Source organism: Miniopterus schreibersii, assembly GCF_964146895.1.
Source record: "Miniopterus schreibersii genome assembly, chromosome: 1".
Lineage (NCBI taxonomy): Eukaryota > Metazoa > Chordata > Mammalia > Chiroptera > Miniopteridae > Miniopterus > Miniopterus schreibersii.
This window is the reverse complement of record NC_138101.1, coordinates 74,136,748-74,160,506: the sequence shown is the minus strand read 5'-3', so window position 1 is coordinate 74,160,506 and position 23,759 is coordinate 74,136,748. Positions and strand designations below refer to the sequence as shown.

General features: G+C 40.9%; 2 protein-coding genes across 6 annotated transcripts in view; one reads left to right on the top strand and one right to left on the bottom strand.

Moving 5' to 3' along the window:
- Positions 1–6,183, top strand: part of IL15RA (interleukin 15 receptor subunit alpha) — a 45,576-nt gene extending 39,393 nt beyond the window's left edge. For all 3 annotated transcript variants that reach the window (XM_081159142.1, XM_081159141.1, XM_081159143.1), the window contains exon 7: positions 5,016–6,183. In XM_081159142.1, coding sequence (XP_081015268.1) covers positions 5,016–5,163 — 148 coding nt within the window. In that variant the 3' untranslated portion in view covers positions 5,164–6,183. The remainder of the gene's footprint in view (positions 1–5,015) is intronic.
- Positions 6,184–18,326: 12,143 nt separating this feature from the next.
- FBH1 (F-box DNA helicase 1) overlaps positions 18,327–23,759 on the bottom strand; it is a 42,398-nt gene continuing 36,965 nt past the window's right edge. For all 3 annotated transcript variants that reach the window (XM_081158265.1, XM_081158264.1, XM_081158266.1), the window contains 2 exons: positions 19,361–19,492; positions 18,327–18,859 (listed from right to left, as the gene is read on the bottom strand). In XM_081158265.1, coding sequence (XP_081014391.1) covers positions 18,689–18,859; positions 19,361–19,492 — 303 coding nt within the window. In that variant the 3' untranslated portion in view covers positions 18,327–18,688. The remainder of the gene's footprint in view (positions 18,860–19,360; positions 19,493–23,759) is intronic.

Below are 23,759 nucleotides of genomic sequence, written 5' to 3'. Positions count from 1 at the left end.
AATGAAAATGTCATCTAAAATTTTACATAAATCTTCAAAAGCTGTTAATACCATCTCAACCAATAAAAAATGCCATAAACCTCAGAAATTAACAAACTAAGGTTGATATATTACTTAAAAACTTATCAAAAAAATCCAAACAAATGTTAAAATGTTGGCAAAGTTACTTTTAAAAGGATTTTAAAAATAATAATTTCCATATAAAATGCTGTATTTGGAGTTATGTTTCTTACATTCTTAAGAGATTATAATGACTATATTCACTGACAATATTTAAAAAGAATACATACACAATTTTTTAAAAGAATAATACATTTTTAAAAATTAAAAAAAATATATTTAATATATCTTTATTGATTTCAGAGAGGGGAAGGGAGAGGGAGAGAGAGAGATAGAAACATCAATGATGAGAGAGTCATTGATTGGCTGCCTCCTGCATGTCCCCGACTGGGGACTAAGCCCACAACCCAGGCATGTGCCCTGACTGGGAATCGAACCTCGATCTCCTGGATCCTATGTCGATACTCAACTGCTGAGTCACATCAGCTGGGCCTCCTCATTCTTGGTTTGCTCTTCCCTTTACTGTAATCCAATCCTCACGTAGCTTCACTGATTACATTTTTACATGTGAAAATGCCCTTATTCTATCGATTCTTTGGTTAGGCTGAGAATTCTAAGTTGGAGACCATTTCCTCAGTTTTGAAGGTACAGCTCCATGGTGCTGTTATTGCACAACCTGAAGGCATTTGAGTCTTGGACCTTTATAGATGACTTTCTTTCTTTCTGGGAGCTTGTAGGATCTTAACCGCTGAGCCATGCCCAGCAGGGATAAAAATATATTCTTTAAAAGTATTTGAGCTTAATGGTTCCTAGTGGCTCAGCCACAGCCTGTGTCCCGTGGTGATGTGCACTGGTGGTGGGAGTCCCAGGAAGGACTCAGGGAGACCTAGGAAACCCAGAAATAGACTCAGTGGCCTTTGAGGATGTGGTTGTGACCTTCACCCTAGAAGAGTGGGCCCTACTGGATTCTTCACAGAAGAAACTCTACAGAGATGTGATGCCAAAAACTTTCAAGAACCTGGCCTCCATCGGAAAAAAAATGGGGTGATCATGACATTGAAGAACTGTATAAAAACCAGGGGAGAAAACTAAGAAATCATATGGCAGAGAGGCTGTGTGAAACTAAAGAGGGTAGTCAATGTGAAGACAATTTCAGTCTTACTTCAAATATGAATCTGAACAAGAAAACCACTGCAGTAAAAGCACATGAATGCAGTACATGTGGAAAAGTCTTTATGCATTATTCATCCCTTAACAGGCACATCAGATGTCACACTGGACACAAATGTTACAACTATCAAAAATATGGGGAGAAGCCATATAAATGTAAGGAATGCAGGAAAGCATTTTGTGTTCGTTTATCCATTCAAACACATAAAAGGATTCACACAGGAGAAAAGCCCTACAAATGTAAGGAATGTGAGAAAACCTTCATGTGGCATGCGGGATTTCAAAGACACATGATAGTGCACAGTAAGGATTCTCCTTATAAATGTGAGGAATGTGGTAGAGCCCTCAGGTGTTCCTATTCATTGAAGACACATAGAAGAATTCACACTGGAGAAAGACCCTATCAGTGTAACCAGTGTGAAAAAGCCTTCAGATCTTACAGTTCCTTACAAATACATGAAAGAACTCACACAGGAGAGAAACCATATAAATGTAAGCAATGTGGTAGAGCCTTCAGTTGTCCCAGTTCTTGTAGAAAACATGGAAGAGTTCACAGTGGAGAGAAACCCTATGAATGTAAACAATGTGGTAACGCCTTTAGATATTCCTCTTCCTTCACTCATCATAAAAGAAGTCATGAGAGAAATCGCATGAATGTAAGCAGTTTGATAAAGTCTACAGAGATTACAGTTCCTTAGAAACAAAAGGATTCATGAGAGAAGCCCTATGAATGTAAGAAAGCTGGAAACGCTTCAGGTGTTACAGTTTTTGATGACATGGAAGAAATCACACAGGAGAGAAACCCTATGAATGTAAAAAGTGGTAGAGCTTTCATTTCTCATCTAGGCTTTTGAATACATGAATTCATAGAATTTAAATTCTAAGAGTTTAAATGTGGTAATGCATTTGTCACACAGCTATTCAAAGATATGTGTGAATGCACACTTGAGAGACATAAATGTAAAGAATATGAAAAGGCTTTAGTCATCTCAGTTCCTTCCAAAGTCATAAAAGGACACACTGGTTAAAGCTTTTTTTTTTTTTTTTAAGTGAGAGAGAAACATCTATGTGAAAGCAAAACATAGACCAGCTGCCTCCTGTACACCCCCTACTGGGGATTGAGCCTGAAGCCTAGGCTTATGCCCTGACCTGGAATCAAACCTGAAACCTTTCATTGCACACCAGCCAGGGCTAAAAGTTCTTGAATATAAACTGGGAAAGACTCCCAATGGTCCACATTCGTACATGTGAAAACTTTCACACAACAGAAACAAAAAATATAACATGAGAAAGCGTAATGGAAATTAATCCATGTATAGTATAATGTTCCGGACAATAACACAAGTTATTAATAAAATTGTAAATGCTGTGTTTATTCAGCCTCTCTTAATATGAATCAATGGCATGGGTTTCTATTAATTTCAGAAACAGACATTGAGGTGACATAATTGCAAGTCATCTTCAACAATCATATATAAGATTAATAAGTAGTGCTTTTTTTTCTTAATATTTCTTTTCAATTTTGAAGCCTGTTGGATTGATGGGTGGGTTGAAATTTATTTCTAATATGCAATTAGGTTTAATTTTTTATAATGTTTTATGTGTTTTGTGCTAGGAGGCCACAGAAATTTGACAGTGTGATATTTGTTGGGAGTTTCCTATTGGCTTTTTGGCAGTTCCTGTAAATCCCTAGTGCATTATATATATTCTGCCTTTCATAGTGACAAAGTTTCTCCTTTGGGTGTAAGCTTTTCTCCATTCTCCATACCAATAAACAGTTGGAATAGTTATTGAGTATGGCAAGTTTATGAAAGAATATAGTTTTATGTGAATTATTATTTTCATTTTGGACTTCTCTTTTTTGCTGACTGTTTGCTGAATAGACTTTGACTTAAGAAGAGAGACCTGCCCAGCTGGCGTGGCTTAGGAGTTGAGCACCGACCTATAATAATAGGAGGTTGAGGTTCGATTCCCAGTTAGGGCACATGCCCCAGTTTCAGGCTCGATGCCCAGCGGGGGGCATGCAGGAGACAGCCGATCAATGACTCTCATCATTGATGTTCCTCTCTCTCCCTTCTCCCTCTCTCTCTGAAATCAATAAAAATATATATTTTTAAAAAAGAGTAGAGACCTGTGATAGGACAGAAATCTCGAGCTAGAATGTTCCCCTGTGGTAATGTTATTAACTAGGTTATTAGTCAGATTTTGGAGCTACCATTCAGGGAGAGAGATACATAGGCATTTCAAAGACACCATCTTTTATCTCATTTTCTGGATTTATTTACTTATTTATTTGTACTTCTGATCAAGGGTATCCTCAAAACCTCCACCAACTCTTTCACATTTAAACAATATATAAGTTCTTGTTGATTTTTAGAGAGAGGAAGAGAGAGGGATAAAGAGATAGAACCATTGATGAGAGAGAAACATCATCAATTGGCTGCCTCCTGCGCTCCCCATACTGGGGATCGAGCCCACAACCCATGCATGTGCCCTGACCAGGGATCAAGCCATGACCTCTTGGTTCCTGGGTCGACACTCGACCACTGAGCCACACTAGCCAGGCTTTCATGTTCGTTTTTTAGAGAAGTAGATTTCCACTGATATTTTCAGAAGACACACATCAAAGATCCATCAGAGTTTGGATTTTTCTCTAAGCCCTCTTGTGGTCCACCAGGAAACTGATTCAGACTTGTATTTGGGGATATTGTGTGATTCCCCTCCTTAGATTGTATCCATATAAGATCTAATTTGTAGGAGACACCTCATGCTCTCAATGGTGCTAATAAGTATGTGTTCTTTATTCACTATGACATCTACAATTGTGTAGAGACAAAGAAGGATATGGCAGTTTGTTTCTCCACTGCATTGTACACTGGCTGCCTCAACCTGGTCCTTTCATGAGAAATGCGAGAATAAGCACATTTTTCGTATCTGAAAGATGGAGTTTTCTCTTGTAGCTGAATGTATTCTTTCAATGTTCTTAATTACTTTCATGATATGTGATTAAAAGTATGTGTAGCTTTTTTTATCAAAAAAAAAGTCTTTGAAAATGTGGTACATATGGCTAATAAATATGCTCATAAGAAGAAAATATCAGTATTGCAGACTATGCAGACTATGTTGAAGAAATATTCATAAATATATCTTTAAGAATTGGTAAACTTCCAAGGAGCTCAAAGTGCTTATTTTAAAATGTCCTCAAAGGTGCTTATCCTCAGGTGGATTAAATAATCCATGGAAGAAATTGCTGACTCAGATACTCATGGCCTAAAAAACAGATCATTTAACACAGACAGAAACATGGAATTAAGGTGTTCTGACTCCCCTCCTCTTGATTGTTCAGGAACTGATTAATATATTTATTTAACACTAAGTGCCAAGAACGGTTTTAAAAGCTTTTAAATATTATATCATTTTTATCAGGATTATCACAGCTGGCTGAGCTGGACTCCTAGTTACTCTCTCCTTCTCTTGTCCTTGCTATCTGAACTACCACTTTTTAGCAAAGGGTTGGCAAGGTGGGGGGAAGTTACTCCAACAGCATTGGGAACTCTTTGGTGGATAAGGGGATTAAAAATACCAATGGGGGAGGGAGAGGGGACATCTGTAATACTTTCAACATAAATTTAAAATAATAATAATAAAATAAAAATACCAAAATAGGATTTAAATAGTATTTGTGAGTGGAGTTTTCTCTATCTGAGTGTTCAATAGGGACTGTTTACTCAATTTGAGGGCAATGCTCTCCTCTTTTCAAAACCTGTGAATTATCTGCTTTACAGGCAAACTTCCTGGATGCCCAGTGTTCAAATGGAAAATATGGAAGATATACCAATGACTGGGGGAACCAATGGCGGAGAGGACAACACAGAAAATGACCACACAGCCTTGGAAACTCCAGGGGAAAACCAGGGCCAGCAAGGGCTATAGCAAAGGCACCAATTCTGCTCTAGCCAGAGGCGACCTAAAAATGTCTCAAGGAGTTGGGTACTAGGGAGAAGCCACCAGGATGCTAAAATGTCCTGTATCATTTTATCAACTGTGCCCACCCTCAGCACTGCCTGTCTGAGTAGGTTCTCCAGGCTTAGAATGGAAGCTCAGTGCCTGCTCTGCCTCTGATATACGGCCAAATTCCCAAAGTCCCAGCCATAGAAGGCCTCAGGTCTTCCTATCAGGGATTTTATTTAATTATGTCATTTACTCAGGATAGTTTATCAGCCTGACTCTTCCATCCCTCCTCCGGACTTTCAGTTTACAAAGAAAAAAAATATGTCTGAGGTTCTAAGTGAATTTGTAGGCTCCTCCTGGCTTGGGAAATATCTATAAGGATGACATCAGCATTTCAGCTCCTAAAACTCTCTCCAGTTAGGTGCTCTGCATGCACTGAAAGAGAGCAAGGAGATATTGTGCCCAATGAATTTTCCTGATTTAAGGATTCAGAAAGAACTCAGTGACATTTTCCAAATATATACATTTATATTTATACTTCCTTGTCTATTATATGTACATATTATATGACTTGCATTCTGAAATTGTACCTTGTATAAACAAAATAAAATGTCTATTTTCAATTTAAAAATGCAGTAAAAGAATCACTGAGAAGAAATGTACACACACACAACAACAAACAACAAAACACCAAAAGGAGAAAGAGCAGGAATGCAGAATCCCAAATGGTTGAGCTCTCAGATTTTCTAAAAGAGAAAAAAGCTTTGGCTAAAGCTGGATCAGATCAGTTTTAGAGAATTTCTTATGGGATTTCCATGTGAGAAGCTACACGTGGCAGGTTATGGCCCAGTTATGCCTGGTACACACATGTTCTTGCTCTGCATTGTTCTTTTTCTTTGCTGTTTATAACATTTAAAAAATAAAATCATGGTCCTAATCCCACTACCTCATTTTATAGATGAGAAAATTGAGGCCCAAAGAAGTTGACTTACCCAAGGCCACATCGTTCAGTTAATGCCAGAGTTTGAACAGAATTTGGGATGGGGAACAGGGAGTAGTAGTCCTGACCATAATCTAGCTATCAACTAGCCAGGGGTAGCAGGTGCCCATTGCAAGCATTTGGGAGGTGGGGCATAGCAACCAACTCACGCTCTACCAGAGGCTCTCAAAGGGTCCTTTCTTCTTAACTTCTTTGTGTCATCAGTTTAGATGGCTTCATCAAAAGCGAAGGGAGGGTAGGAATTTAAGTAGCTGGTGCTGGGAATTTTCACTACCTGCAAATACCTTTTTCAATGAGTAGAAAAACTCATTGCTAACACATGAGCTGAGCCATTTTATTAACTCTTGTCCTTAATTACTTCATAATCCTAAACCTGCCTGATTTAAACTCTTCAGCTGCTTACCCCTAAGTTTCTAGGGCTGGATCCAGTTTGTTCTTTATAAGAAGTTTTAAGATTTTGATCCTTGTTTTAAAACAAATTTGACAGAAAACACAACTTACATGAAAAATTGTGCAGATGTTCAGTGGAACCAAATTTTGAAAGGTTTCTATTGCGTGTAAGAGGGGGGTCGAGCCTGAAACCTGGGCATGTGCCCTGACCAGGAATCGAACCATGATCTCCTGGATCATAGGTTGATGCTCAACCACTGAGCCATGCCAGCCGGTCTACCCTATGTCCTTTGATTGGAGCATTTAATTTATTTATATTTAAGGTTATTACTGATAGGTACTTATCTCCTGCCATTTTACTTCTTTACGCTCATGTTTCTCATTCTATTTCAACTTCTTATTTCAACAACAGTCCCTTTAACATTTCTTTCAATGCTGGTTTGGTGGTGAAAAACTCCTTTAGCCTTTTTTTTTTTTTTTTTTTTGTCTGGGAAGGTCTTTATTTCACCCTATATTTTGAATGATAGCCTTGCTGGATAGAGCAGTCTTGGTTTCATATCTTTGTTTTGCATTACCTTGAATGCTTCATGCCATTCCTTCTGGCCTGTAGATTTTCTGAGAAATCAGTTGACAGTGTTATGGGAACTCCTTTGTAAGTAAAAGATTGCTTTTCTCTTGCAGCCTTTAAGACTGTCTTGCATTTTTGGCATTTTAATTATGATGTGTCTGGGCATGGGCCTCTTTGGGTTCTTCTTACTTGGGACTCTCTGTGCCTTTTGAACTTATGTGACTTTTTCCTTCCCAGGTTACGGAATTTTTCTGCCATTATGTCTTCAAACAGGTTCTCTAACCCTTGCTTACTTTCTACATCTTCTGGCATTTCTATGATATGAATATTGTTATGTTTCCTGTTGTCCCACAGTTCCCTTAAACTGCCCTGATGTTTTTTGTTTTTTCTTTTTGGTTCTCTGATTTTTTTCTACCCTATCTTTTAATTGGCTGATCTGATCCTTGGCTGTTTATTCCTTCCAATGTTTGTTTGTTTGTTTGTTTGTTTTTAAAATTTCTATTATGTCATTCTTAATTTCCTTCATAGTTTCCATTTCTTTTCTCATGCTTTTGAGTATTCTGAACTCTATATCTGATAGATTGCTTATCTCCATTTCATTTAGCTCTTCTTCTGGAGAATTCTTTTGTTCTTTCATTTGGGGCTTGGTTTTTTTGGCTCCCCATTTTGGCTGCCTGTTTGGATTTGTTTCTATGTATTAGGTAGATCTGCTAGGACTCCCAGTCTTTTGGATGGTCTCTGGTGCCGATCAATGTCAGATGCTGTTTTTGACTGGCCTTGAGTACCGTTTGAACTTTTGTGCACTCCACAGCTTGTTTCCTCTACTGGGGTTGGGTACGTTTGGATAGGAAAAAACTGTTCTTCAAGGTCTGCGTTTCCAAGCCCTGGGTCCAGATGCAAATCAGGAAAAGACTCAAAGCACTAAGAGGCTGTTATTCAGTCTCTTAAGGAGACTCAGGCTTTAGAACCATAGAAACTCCACAGGGTGGGGTGAAGGTTTCCCAGCAAGGTGGGGCAATTGCTTCCCCCCCAGGAAAAAGCTGCTTAGAAGGTAAATGTCTGCCTGAGAAAGATAACCTAGCTGCATGGGGGAATGACAGCACAGGAATCCAGATGGCTGCCCTCTGAGCTCTACTCCCCTAAGCCAGCAATCCCAGATCCTCCTCACACAGCTCTAGTCCACTCTGCCCTCCAAAGGCGAGTGGCTGCACACGAAACTTTGTGCATTGGCTCTTTAAGAGGGTGCCTGCATTTCCAGCCATCTCTCCTTGTCAAACAGAAACCCCACTGCTTTTCGCAGCCAGATATTATGTGGACACCTTTCTCAGTTCTGGGGCTCTGGGCTGGAAAGTCCAGTTTGGGGTTTAGACCCGAGTTCTCAGTGGGAACCCCCCACAGCTGAGATATCCCTCCAGAAATTCAGCTGCTGCCTATGGGAGCCCAGCCAGCCCTCTTGTGCCTCCACACTTCCTACCAGTCTCTATGAGGTCTCCATTTTAGGTCCTTGGTTATGAGGGTTCTCTCCAGCTAGTCTTCAGTTGCAGTTGATTATTCAGGAAGGTTTTTCTATATTTTAGTTGTAATTCCAGTTTGATCCCGGGAGAGTGTCAGTGTAGCTTCCACTCAATCCGCCGCCATCTTGATTTCAGTGATGAAACAATCTGAGTTACAATTCAAGTCACAGCACCATTATGTTGTAAGCAGCAGAATGACACTGGGTGTTAGTCCAGTGGGGTCACACCGGACCTGGGTTCAACAACGGTACTTGGGTTATGGTTGGAAAGAATTCAGAGCCAAGACCTGAACTATAAGAACATTTATTTTGTTAAAATTACAGAGGTGGAAGAAATAATTCCTAGAAGAAATGGGCTTAGAAAACAAGCTATAGAGGCAATCCCACTGCATTTATTGACCTGGATATTTGAGGAGTATTTTAGAGGTAATAGGACTTGAGTTGAAGGATGGGTGGGATTTAATGAATAGAAACAGGCAGGGAGGGTTCTAAACAGGGGGAATGACACAGATAAAGACAGATGGGAATGCAAGTGACACATTCAGAAAAGAGCAAGGCAGTTGGAATGACAAACTATTTGTAGGGTGACATGAGAGATAAGGCAGGAATCAGATTGTGAAGCATCAGCTTCTCTTATAATCTCCTGAGATTACATATAACATCAGCTGTTATATATAACAGCTTCCAGGAGGATTGCTCAGTAACTATATGTTAAACAAATTTAAAAAAAAAAAAAAAAAAAAAAGGAGCCTTAAAAAGCAAAGGTCTTTCAGGGACTGAATGGAATCAGAACCACAGGGTCTCTCCCCAAGTCCTTGGCTCTTCCCAATGGCCCCCTTCTGGTAGATGTCAACACCATGAACTTAGATGGTTATCTAAATTTCAGGGCTGTTTCATCACTTCTTTGGCAGAGAGCCAAAGCACTAATTATAAAATAAGTGTGTAATCTTCAAAATCCCCTTTGAGATCAATGTGATCCAGAGGGCTTCCGAGCGGTCCAGGGTTGCCTGGTTGCATGTGGCTTATGGTGTCTTCAGCATGCTCCATGAAGTTTCAGAGGCTCCAGAAGCATTGTGGGGGTTACTCAGGGAGAGAGCTTAGAAAGAATTACAATCCTGTCTAATTCAAGCAGTTCCACTCTTTAAATGAGGGTAAAATTTGGTTTGAAGAGTGTCATGGCTAAGAACATCTGAAAAACTGCTAAGCTTTATTTTTAACACATGTGGGGTTTTTCAAGAGTTCTAGCTCCAGCTGTTTACATGATGGTAGTGGAAATACCATAGGCTTGGGGACGGCACTTGGGTTTTAACCCAAGCTCTATTCTATGTGCTAGAGCACAGCTATCTGGACCCAATCACTATGGTGCCTGTTTCATCATCTGCTCCTCCAGGTTTGCTGTGATGAATAAATGAAATAATGTACACAAAGTCTTAAGTGTGCCTACCATGTAGGAGGTACTTAATAAAAGCTAAATTCATTTCCTAAATGAGATCTATTTATATATTGGATAATCTATACTGGTGGCTGCCTATTCCTCTTCTTCTTTAATGAGACACAACATTTTGGGTACATATCTTCTTCCACACAACCACGTGCATCAAAGGAAATGGAACTCATCTCAAGCTTCAGGAAAGGAAACCCTGATTATTTTAACCCACCCTCTTTTGGTAGTGATTGGCTTAGGAATGGGCAAGGGACCCACTTCTGACAACTGAGATGTGAGGTCAGCTAGGAAGGCTTCTGGGAAAGGTTTCCTTGCCCCTAAGACACAGAAGACAGGCTTTCTTCTCTCTGACACTGCTGCATCTGGAACTGCTGCAAACAGCTTATTGCAGAGAAGCCAGCCTGGGGCCAAGCTGACTCAAATGATGGCAGAGAGAGGCAAAGGACCTGGCCTCCTCACAACAGTGCTGAGCGCTAATGCTGCCATCCTACAGCCCACCCTCCTTGGCAGTCCTAGGAGAAAGCATAACATTTTCTGTTCAGTGCCTTAGAGTTTTTGCTTGGGGTTACTCAGCCTCAAATATCCTGATACTGAATCCAGTCATTGTAAATGGAAATATTATAACAGATCCTAAAATGAGGCACTGCTGGGCAGAGGAGTTAGGACAGAGTGTAGTAAGGTCCCTACTGCTTTAGGTTAGAAAGCCAGTGTCTCTGTGTTAGGTAGTTGTGAACCAATTGATTAAAATGTTACCTGTTTACCCTGGGTAGAAATTAGGAAAATATAGTATTAGTAAAATGATTACTTAAAAAAAAATTCAGAACCATTAAATTATACATTTTAGAAAGAGGAAAAAGAAAATCAGGATGTTCATGTTGTGTTGGCTATTTCTTGGGGCCTTCAGTAAGGTCCTTTAAAAGATGAGCTTGGCCAGGCTGGAGTGACTCAGTTGGTTGAGCGTCATCCTGTGCACCGAAAAGTTGCCAGTTCAATTCCCCGTCAGGGCACATACCAGGGTTGTGGGTTGGATCCCAGGTTGGGGCATGTACGGAAGGCAGTCAATCGATGTTTCTTTCTCACATTGATCTCTCTCTCTCTGTCTTTCCCCTCCCTTCCTCTCTCTAAGCATGCCCTCAGATGAGGATTAAAAAAAAAGATGAGCTTGTTGTGAAGGTAGAGAAGAAAATAAGGCTTTGCTGAGAGATCCTTTCTGCCTGCAGCCCAAGTCAGACTGATATTCTAATTACAGCGAGAAACCTCTAAAGGGTTTTAAGCAGGAAAGTGACATAATTTAGTCTTCATTTTAAGACTGTGTGTCCCTTCAATGGAGAATGGAAGAGACTGACCAGACAAAAAGGGCAGAGCAACTGAAGGATGTTGCCATAGGTCAGGTGAGATGAGATAGAGACCTGGTCTAAGAGGAAGGACAGATTAAAAAAATGGGTAGATTCAAGATATTTTAGAGATAAAGTCAAAAGAACTTGCAAATGGTACCACCATTTTCTGAGATGGGGAAGAGAGAGGGGAGGAACCGGGGGGAAGAAACTGAGAGCTGCATGTGGGATGTGCTAAGTTAGAGACATCGTTCAGAAGGCAAAATGGAGTAAGCAAGTAAAGAAGTTAGATAGCTCCACTTCTCTCCGTCTATTTTACCTCATAGTCCAGGCCACTAGAAATATGAAATGTATAAAACCACTGGTGATGATGAATATGAGGGGCAGCAACCACTGGATTCTCTTGGAGAATCCATAATTAAGCAGTCCAGGGAGGAGGTATGAATCCCCTCCAAATGCTCCAGAAGCCTTCGAAGCCTAAGGTGAAGGTGTTTAAAGGGCGCTCTGAAAGGGGTATATGAGGTAGTACTCTGTCTGGGACCAGTGTCTGAAGGAACTCCTGGCCTGCCTCAGCAACTGGCTTTCAGACTATGGGTTTACACCACATTCCTAAAAGCCCTGAGGTTTAGGATGACTAGGAAGGACTGATGGCAAAAACAAGGCTTGAAGAAAAGCATTAAATGACAAGTAGTATGATTCAAAAGGTGTCCAAGTCCCTTGTTAACCCAGTGGGTCAGCCCCAGAGGCAGCCCCGACACAACTACAGGAATGGAGTGTGGCCTGCTACACACAGGGCTACACGCAGCCTGGGGCCTGGGCTTCCAGGACAGGAAAATTTCCCACACTGTACACCTGTCCACATTAGTGTTTATTAAACTGTGTTTGACTCTAACCATTAGCCTTCTCTGCTCCCACACCTAGGCAGCTAGAAGAAAAAGTACATATCAACTAAAAGCATGGTTTTAATTTTAATTAGGTTGATACTGCCGAGCAATCCTATGTTGTCAGCTTCCTTTCATCTCCTCTACATTTGTTCCAGACTTTCCATAACTCTCTCTGTATGATTTATGTGTGACTTCACTATAAATAAAATAATTGGGTGGGAGCTGTCAAACTTTCATCCTTACCCATTTATATGTGCATGTAACCTGGTTTCCTTTACATCTCATGTCCCAAACTCTCTCACCCCATCAACCAGCCAGCCTCTCACTTCTATATTCCATTGCTCGTTTCTTTGTTATTTTCTGCTCAATATGTACATTTGCTCAAATTTCCTGCACTTTAAAACAAATTCTCTTCCCCAACACCACCCCATCCCCCATCTATTGTCTCACCTCTTCCCATACTTGCTTCATAAGGCTCATTTATGTGGCCAGTGCCCATTTCTTCACCTGCCACTGAAATTCTAAAGGTTTATCACATAAGCACAGACTTTAAGTCAATAGTTATATAAGGCACCTCATTAAAAAGTACCCCACCTTTCCATCTCCCCTTCCAAAAGTAAATCATTTTAAAAATCTTTTAACTGACTATGTTGGTACTTATTCTGTACCTCTAAATAATAAGCTCAGGATCAGGTGTTATAACTGACTTCCTACCATGGAGGCTGAAGACTGAGCCCTCCTCTTTTTATCACACATTTCCTACCTCCACAATCCACACTGACATTAAGGACTATGAGAACAACCTTATATGCAGCTGAGCCAGGCAGTAAACTATGGTTATTTTTTCTCCCTTGTATAACCTGGTGCTTTAATTAATAATTAATAGGCTCAGACGGGCGTGGCTCAGCGGTTGAGCGTCGACCTAGGATCCAGGTGATCGGGGTTCGATTCCTGGTCAGGGCACATGCCCGGGTTGTGGGCTCAATCCCGTCGGGGGTGTGCAGGAGGCGGCTGATCAATGACTCTCTCATCATTGATGTTTCTCTCTCTCTCTCCCTCTTCTTTCCTCTCTCTGAAATCAATAAAAATATATTTTTAAAAATAATAATAATAATTAATAGGATGTAGCCAGTGTGGCCAGTTGGTTGGAGCATTGTCCTGTGCACCAGAAGGTCATGGGTTCAATTCTCCATCAGGGCACATAGCTAGATTGTGGGTTCAGTCTCCTGTTGGGGCGTGTACAACAGGCAACCGATCGATGTCTCTCTCTCACATTGAGGTTCCTCTCTCTTTCTCCCTAAGATCGATTTTTTAAAAAAGCACACCTCTGTTAAATTTGGACTTTATATTAAAAAAAGAATAAATAATTGCCTTGTTTCCCTGCCCCGTATGCTTAGTTTTGTATAGTATTTATCACTAACTCCAGTTTCAACACTGCCCATTATGGCAGAGTCCTAGCAATGTCCTCGGAAACACTTAGTGTGCCCCTCTACACTCCCAAGGCAGACAGCCTGTCCTCCAGAGGAACATCCTCCTCATTCTTTTTTTTTAAATTGATTTCAGAGAGAGGAAGGGAGAGGGATAGAAACATCAATGATGAGTCATTGATCTGCTGCTTCCTGCACCCCCTCCACTGGGGATTGAGCCCACAACCCAGGCATGTGCCCTGACTGGGAATCGAACCTCGATCTCCTGGATCCTATGTCAATGTTCAACTGCTGAGTCACGTCAGCTGGACCTCCTCATTCTTGGTTTGCTCTTCCCTTTTCTGCAATTCAATCCTCCCGTAGCTTCACTGATTACATTTTTACATGTGAAAATGCCCTTATTCTATCGATTCTTTGGTTAGGCTGAGAATTCTAAGTTGGAGACCATTTCCTCAGTTTTGAAGGTACAGCTCCATGGTACTGATATTGCACAACCTGAAGACATTTGAGTCTTGGACCTTTGTAGATGACCTTCTTTCTGGGAGATTATAGGATCTTTGCCTCTAGTGTTGCTAAAATTTCACCACAAGATACTCACTGTATGTCTATTTTCATCTAATTTGCTGAGCATTTGAATCTGGAAACTCATATATTCAGTTCTGGAAAATTTTCATGATTTAAAAAAAAAAAATTTCCAGGCTCTGTTTTCTCTTCTGGGAACTCTTTTATTATTCAGATGCTAACTATCTTTAATTGATTCTAGTTGTTTTCTTTTTTCCAATCTTTGTTTTTTCTCTACTTTCTAGATATTTTCTCAACTTATTCTTCTATTGGGTTTTTATCTTTCAATTTTGTCTCTAAATATGATTGTTTTTCATGGGTGCACTATCTTTTATTACCTAAACACATTTAAGATATTTAGGTGTTTCCTTCTCCTTGCAATTTGTTTCTTCCAAATTGATTCTTCTCTGTTTTCACATCCAACCTTCACCTTGGAGGTTTCTATTAAGATGTTTGGCAAGCCCTGGTTTATTGCTCTGATTGATTGATTGATTTTAAATATATCTTTATTGATTTCAGAGAGAGGAAAGGAGAGGGAGAGAGAGAGATAGAAACATCAATGATGAGAGAGTCATTGATCAAGCCCGCAACCGGGGCATGTGCCCTGACCGGGAATCGAACCCCGATCGCCTGGATCCTAGGTCAACACTCAACCGCTGAGCCACGTCTGGCAGGGCTACTGCTCTGATTTAAAAAAGTGAAGCATTAAAGCCATGTTTGAAACTGAGCACTTGGGTAGGGTTTAAAGATTGCAGGCTCTTTCCCTAGATAATTTGGTTGGCCAATTTCCTTAGGAACCTTTAATGTCACTGTTGGTGTTTCTGCCAAAGCTGGTTATATTCCCTAGAGAAGGAACTACCAATCTTCTACCTAAAGTCTGTGTGTGTGTACATGCATATATGTGCATACAGGTTTTTGTGTGTATAAAATTCATGTTAAACCTAACCCCCAAAGGGATGATATTAGAAGGTGGGTCCTCTGGGAGGCGATTAGATCACGAGGGTGGAGCCCCATGAATGGGATTAGTGCCCTTATAAAAGAGACCCCACAGAGCTTCCATGTTCCTTCCACCATAAGAGGACACAGTGAGAAGCTGGCTGTCTATGAAGCAGGAAGCAAGCCACTTCCGGACACTAAATCTACTGACACCTTGAACTTGGACTTCCAGCCTCCAGAACTGTGAGAGATACATGTCTGTTGTTTATAAGCCAACAAGTCTGTGGTATTGTTTTAGCAGCCTAACCTAAGACGGTGGTCTTGTTAACATGGCCGTAGGCCTCAGCTGCATCTAGTCTCTCCTAAGATACTCCTGTTTTACCCTCCAGTCTCCTGCTAGGGTTGAGGACAAGAAGCTGCCTGGATACACAGAACAGGGGTGGGAGGGGCTGGAGGATTTAAACAAACTTGCTACCAATCTTCCTGATTTTCTGTTCCACGTTTACACCCTACTTCCAGAAGAACCTGGTGCCATCAATTCCCACAACTTTTCAGAGTTCTCAGGCTTAAGCTTCCATTTTCTCAGAGAAGCAAATTCAGTTATCACACATTTATCTGCTTTCCAACTTCCAAAAATGTTGTGACTGCCATCTCTTTTCTGCTTCTTTGCCCTAATGGGTTTAGGCCTTTAAAAACTCCTTTTATTGTTATTTTCGTATGATTTCAGGAAGCAACCAAAGTAAATGCATATGCTTAGTCCATCGGAAGACCTGAAGTCCCCCACTCACATTTTAGCTCACTGTAGTCTAGCTTCTAGCCTCACTGACATTGACCATGATAATGCTGCCACTGACTTTCAGACTGTGAGTTAAAAGAACACCTGTCCACCTTTATTTTACTTGGTCTCTCCATAGCACTGAATGCTGAAGACCACTTTTGCTTAAACTCTTTTCTCTCGCGAATTAGGCAGCAAGTCTATCTTTTGGAATCAGTTGTCACTTTCTTCATAAAATCCTCTTCTCTTTTTAATCCCAAGCCTGATGTTCCTCGAGCTTGCTTCTTAGGCCTCTGCTCTTTTCAGTCTTGATACTATGCTGGAAGAAGCTCATCAAGACCCTTAAACTGAACTACCTTAACTACTCAAAACCCTAAAACCTCTATTTTAAGCCTAAAGCAATCTGCTGAAGTATAGATGTATTTCCTCAGTAGCCTTCTGGACAATTTTACTTGGATTTCTCACAAGCACCCCAAACTCAACATGCCAAAAACAAAAATTCATCACTTTTTCCACAAACATGCTACATCTCCAGTTTTTGTCTCAATGAAGGGTACCCTCAACTACCTTGCAGAACAAGCCAGAAAATGGAAGGTTCTATTGAGATTCCTATAACTGACTCACCAACCCAATCTGAGCACTCTCTAAGTCTTACTGATGATACCTCTTAATCTCAAAAGCAGTAGTTCTCAAAATTTATTGTGCATCAAATCACTGAGAGGGCTTGTTAAATACCAATTGCTGGGCCTCAATCTCACAGTTTTTGATCCATATTTGGGGGTGAGACCAAGAACTTTGCTGCTCATCTGGGGACCACACTTTCAGAGCCACTAATCCATCTCCTCTTCACCAGTCCCACTTCAATTGCCTTGGTCCAACCCATCAGCTGTCATTTCTTGCTGACATTGTTAACTCTTAGCCTCTGAATTTATCTGACCTTCTTAAACCATTCTCCAATCTACAACTGAAATATGCTTCTTTAAAAAAAAATCTCATGTCTTAAAATTTTTCAGTGATTCCTCATAATTTTTCAGAACATCACTGTGCTCTCCGTGCGTCAGGGACCACATTTTGATTCCATACACCCACTAACATGGTGCCTGCCAAACAACAGGTGCTCAGTGAAGGTTCACTAATGACTTGCCCTCCAATAAATAAATTGCTTCCTGTCCATTGGCAAAACTAGATTTCCGGGAAACCTGTTTATGAGACCTCCCTTGCCATCCTTCACCGAAACCTCTCTTTTGAAATGACACTAAATACTGTAACCAATCTAAATTCAAATAATTTCCTTTAGCTTGCTCTTTTATTCTGAGTTATCCAAAAGCATCAAATAAGGCTAGGCTAGAAATACTAGCCAAGTGGATAAAATGACCCCGTTCTTTAAATTTATTTTAAAGACCTCATTAAATTTGTCTTCAGGTCCAATTCTGTGTACACAAACAGTGACTTGGCATTCACCCTTTCCAAGCACCCCTGGCCCAATCCAACAGCACCCTTGCTGTACTCACCGGCCCGCACTCTAAGCTCCACTAGAGGCCTGCTGTAGGAGAGATTAAAGGGAGACTGCAACAACTGAAGCTATGAGGTCTGCTCTTGGACTCCGCTCGACTGGCTCAGACACTAGATGTGGTGAACTCTTTGGCCAATGCCGTGCCAACTCCCTCACCTGCCATCTGCATCCCTGAAGTGCTGTATGGCAAAAATGTAAAAATACCAGATCCATGTACATCTAAGCAATGTGAATTTTTCATTGGTTTCTATAACAATAGCTTTATTAAAACCACCCAGCATCCCCAGGCAGTGAACCAGGTACCAACTTTACACCTCTACCTACTCATGTTCCCCCACCCCCAACCCTTGGCTAGCCAACTGCTTCCCTCTCAAGTATTTTTTTCTTCTTTTGGTTACAAATTACAATAGTAAGCTATTTTCTGGTGTTGCTCAGTAATGCCTGTATTTATTTATTTTTCTTTTTACCTTTGATCCCCTTCACCCAATTCCCTCTCAAGTATTTCTGATTAGTTCTGTGTGTGAGAAACAGAAGTCTAGCTATTGTCACTTTGTGCTTGTCTTTTTTGCATGATGTTGCCTCCCTGTTTAAACTGTGAACCCCATGATGACAAAGGCACACACTATGTCTTATACAAGTATGAGTCTCCCGGGCATGAAAAATTTCATTTTGGAAGCAGCAATTATCACCCTGGGTATTAAGTCTCATACTCTGCTTGGTGTATCATGTGAACATAACCAAACTGTTAAAAGAGGAAGTGGAAAAAAGAGAAAGCTAAAGAAAGTTCAAAACAACAGGGCTGAAGGCAGATGTCACACAGTGGCATGTCAGTTCTACAATGCCTGTTTAATTGAAACCTTGTAATAAAAGTTTAAATACATAAAATGTTGTGGCAGTTTTTGTTTGCTTGTTTTTATAAAAAAAAAAAAATCCTTCACGTCCCCAGCCTATGTGCATGGAGGAGGGGCAGTGGAGACTGACTACCTATAAGGAATGGAGAAATGGCAGGTCCAACTCTGGTTGGCTTCATCTTCCTCAAAAATGCAATGTGAGTGAATTCAGAGTCTCAGGTGAATGAGAGCCCTACCCCACACTGGCTTCGTTTGAGTAACTGGGGTCCACAGAAGGCAATCTGTACCATGGAGAATGCTCCTCTTGGCTTTCAGAAGACGAGGAAAAGCAGAGCTTCATGTCTGGGCAGCACTATGTTCTCGACGGTGCGGACCATGGAGTGCACCTGCTTGGGAGAGGCAGTCAAGAAGGCCAAAGGCCCGATGCGCTGTTCTGCACAGGAGTGGCAGAGGTAGCCACCCTTGTTTTCCTTTCTGTTGCTCTGCAGTGAGAGAGAAGAAAAAGAAGGAAGGAGTACAATCAAAGAACGAAGATTTTCTATCAAGAAGTGCTGAATTGTTGTGATGCTGCCAAGGGACTATTGATTCTGATATTTTCAGACTTGTGCAAACCTCTGAGGTAAAACTCCCACTGCATGATCATCTAGGGCAGACTCAACTCTATCAAATTCCCTTACAGCAGAAACCCAAATTTATTAAGGTGAGGGATGAAGAGTCAAGAACAAGTTAACCAGGCCCTCCAGGTAAGCAGTTGTTCTTGGGAGTGTCTCGGTCACAACCCAACCTCCCAGCCTATGCTACCCACACTGATTATGTGGTTATCATCATTTTTGACACAAAGGTAGATCTGGCATTTCTTGTGCCTTATATATGAAAAGCTCCTGAGAAGTATTATACAAACTTCTCTTTTATCTCCTTCACCCACAACCCAGAAAATACATAGCTCACTACAGAAAGCAAGAACTGCAGCCAAGACCACATACATAAGTGATGGGGAGCTTCTTCATGGTGAGCACCGTGTCCACTGGGATGGTGTTGTTGCACTGCCCCACAGAGCAGCAGACCACTCCTGTTTTTAAAACACTGCTTGTCAGCTCTGCTTGCAGGAAGTACTCCTGGAAAGAAAAGAGTGAGAAAGCAAACAGCAATACCTTTGCCACATTCTACTTGGAAAGTCTAATAGCTAAGGGGCTGGAAACACTCCAACTCTCAAAATCTTGCTGCTAGATCTAAAACTGCCTCATGGCTTCCCTCCTAGATTGTAAGTTCCATGAGATCACAAAGCACTTATTTGTTTTGTTCCCTGAACCTCCTAGAACTAACTACAGTGCTTGGGACATAACAGGGGCTCTATAAATTAGTATTTGTCAACTGAATGAATGGGTAAATCAGTGAATTAAGTCACCCACATTCTCTTTTTTTTAATGTTTTTATTGATTTTTAGAGAGAGAGGAAGAGAGGGGGATAGAAAGTTAGAAACATCCATTAGAGAGAAACATCTATTGGCTGTCTCCTGCACGCCCCCTACTGGGGATCGAGCCTGCAACCTGGGCATGTGCCCTGACTGGAAATCGAACTGGGGACTTCTTGGGTGATGGGTTGATGCTCAACCACTGAGCAACACCTGCTGGACTCCACCTACATTCTTTAGTGAGGGTGTTTGATACCTTCATAGGTACAAAGATTAGTAATTATGGGGAAACTCCATCACTCAAAGAACTATGAAGGGCTTACATCAAACTCTGTAACATACTGGCAGATGGACCACTGCAGCTGTTGCAAACACTACTACAGAGGGGCAAAGCCTCACTCGAACCCCTGGCCTTCAGGAATCCAAAGGCACATGATGCCAGCACCTACACCTACCCTCCTTAAATCATGCCAGGCTGTTTGCTTTTAAATGTCTTGCTTCCCTACTAGCAGTCAGGTCCTTTGCTTATAAAGCACTGCACATATAATCCTCACCAACGTCCCCATTGCATAGATGAGAACATGAGAGCTGAGAAATTAGGTCACTTGTGCAAAAGATCACAGAGCTAGACTGCAGCAGATGTGGGGCTCAAACTCTGGGTATGCCTATGTCCAGAGCCTGTGCTCTTAATCACCAAGCAATAGAGTCTACCTCTCCGTCTCTCCTATAATCTCCAGATATAAAGCTAAACGACAAGTAAGTATACAACTCAACAGCACTTCTGTCATGTAGAAAGTGCGCAACATCACTGCTGAATGAATGAGCACATGCATGCCATGATCCCACAGCTCCGCCACAAATGCCAGTTCTCCCCTCAATACCTCCCTCCTGGGGTTCAGTGTCTCAAAGACAACTAACCACATCTGAATGTCCTGTCCGCTTTCCCCAAATGATTGTAAAGCAGTTAGTTCACCAGTTCATTGTGGCCCTTCTCTATCCTCTCCTCAGCGGTGCAGTCAGTGCCGTTATGCCAGTCTCACAGATTAGGAAACAGAAGTACAGAGTGATAAGTCACACGCCCCAAGTCACACAATGTCCAGGTGGAAGAACTGGGATGTGAACCGAGGCAGTGTGATCTGAGGCCTGTGGAATCAGGACATGTGCAGCCTCAGAACAAGAAAGGATGCTGCTTTCATCCATTCGACAAACACTGAGCACCAACCATGTGTGAGACACTGTTCTAAGGATGTGCCTGTGAGATCTGGATTAAGAATCTAAGATTCTGGGAGGCTAAGAAGCTGTCTTTGCGCAATCAGCATAACTCCATGTCACTTCATAATTTGATAATGTAGTGACTCCCTTCATTTCCTCAAAACTTGAAATTAGCAAAGGAACAAAAAGGCTCCTGGTGATTAGTCAGATTTTGTAAGGGTCAGAGGAAAAGTAGGCTTCCTGCCTTAATCTTGGTTACAGGGGAGACCACATTGTCTATCATTCTATGTAGTGAGAAACAATGGCTCACTTTTGTCCTAAAACCTCACCATGCATGGCCCTACTGTTCACGACATGCTTTCACATTCTCAATTATTACCCTCCCCTCCCCCAGGGCCTTCCCAATCTCCTAGAGCCTTCTTCTCTGAGCAGAGAATGGACATAGCCATTTCTGAAACAGGATGTCCCCAAAGTGATTCATAAGCTATGATAAAGAAAAAGCAGAAGTACTACTACCTCACACAAGGTCTCTCAGACTTGTAAACATCTGTTCACACAAATGGGCCATATATCCGGAGCGTCCTCAAAGTGCCCCTGTGGGCCAACAGATGTTTCCCAACCCAGTCTCAGTAGGGGGGAAATATTTCTCTAGATTCCGTACTGTTTTCTTTATGGGAAAAACTCATTTACTCCATAAAATGTATGCAGTAACCAACTGATAAGCTTCCAATTAGCTTCAAAAAGCCTATTTGACTCTTACACATAAACTGGTGGGACTCTAAGGTATACAATCTCTGTGAAGTATTTGGCAATATCTAGAAAAATCACATATCCATTTATCCTTTGCCCAGAAATTTATATTCTAGGAGTGTATCCTCAAGATGCACTGGCAAAAATAGAAAATGGCTTGTGCCTAAGATTATGCATTGTGGCATTATTATTAAAAGCATAAGGCTGGAAAGAACCCAGTATCCATCAGTGAGAAACTGTATAAATCATGATACGCCGACACAGTGACTACTATTCAGCTATATAAAGGAATGAGAAGGAGCTTCATGAACTGATAGTGATTTCCATGCAAATTTCTCTGTTACAAAGTGAGGTACAAAACATTTATATACAGTGATACTTTTTGTGAAAAAGGAGAATATAAATATATATATGTGTGTGTGTGTATATATATATATACACACACACACACATATATGTACACACATATATATATATTTGCAAAAAGAAATACAGAAGGATAAAACAAAAATTTAAAAATAAACTCTCAGTGCCCAGCTGGGCATGGCTAAGCAGTTGAGCATCGACCTATGACCCAGGGGATGGAGGTTCGATTCCCGGTCAGGGCACATGCCCAGGTTGCAGGCCCAATCCCCAGTCGGGGGCATGCAGGAGGCAGCCGTTCAATGACTCTCTCATCAATGTTTCTCTCTCTCTCTCTCTCCCTCTCCTTTCCTCTCTCTGAAATCAATAAAGATATCTTTAAAAGTAATAAAAAATAATAATAAAAAAAACTATCAGTGACGAGGAAGAGAAAGTCTGAAGGGGACAGGGATGGAATGAGACTTCTCTGAATATATCTGTTAAAAAACTTTGATGCTGAAAACATAAATGTCATACTCATTCAAAAAAGATAATTAAGTCAAAAAGAAGCCAAGCTATTCCTATAGGGATTATAAATAAACAAATGTATATCTTACTGTAGTTAAATTGGTGGTCCAACTACAGAGGAAAAAGGACTTATTTCAAGTGCCTTCAGAATATGCTATTCTGACTATAGATTCTTAGTGGAATACTGAGAAATGGAGCTGTTAGGAAATCTTAAATTCCATTCAGTATTCAGTAATATTGGTACTATTTTAAAATTTTTATACACAGTAGAACAGTGTAAATAAGCAATTAACAAATACTATTGGGAACCAAGATTTTCAGTGTAAGAGAAAAGATTCAAGTGTAAAAGAAGTAAAAATCCTTTAATGCTCATCTGAATTCGATTGTAGACTATAACTGGTTAGAGTTATAAATGCAAATGGCTTCAGGCTCTGACAGTGCAGACACAGTGCAGCCTTACAATAACAAAAGGATGAAGACAGTGTGTACCAAAAGTGGTTTATTACTCATATTGGTGGTGGTGCACATTTGGTAAAAGCTAGGATGGTAGTTACTCTCAGGAGGGCAGAGTGCTGATTGTGAGGAGCCACCTGGAAGTCATCTGGGACAGCCGGCAAATCCAATCCCCTGACCTGGGTGAATACTCACTCATCCTAGCTGCAAACTGTACATCTGTTTTCTATATTTGTGTTATATTTAACAATAAAAAGTTTAAGTAAAAAGTTGGGATTAGAATTATCAGTATGAATGTTGACTTTTCCTTCTTTTCAAAAATATGGATTTCCTAGCTCTGTCTACTAAAAAGTTGAACAATTTTAGCGTCACTAAAAGGGAGGTAATCTGATATCATTGCCTTCTGATGTGAGGCAATACAAAGCAAATTCCCTCCTTGACCCCCAAATAAAGGATTCCTGCCAGAAAAGCTGAGCCTGAATCTAATTAAGCCTCTATGGCCAACTTTCAGTTATAGGAAACCCAGGGTAGGCAGCAGTAGAATAAGCTATACAACCACACAAGGAAGCAAATCTAGAATGTGAAACATTATGTAGGAAAACTGACTCTGTTTCTGCAAAAAAACCAGAAGCACTGAAAAGGAAGGAGGAGGTCTTGACTGTTATAAATTAAGAAACTTAAGAGAC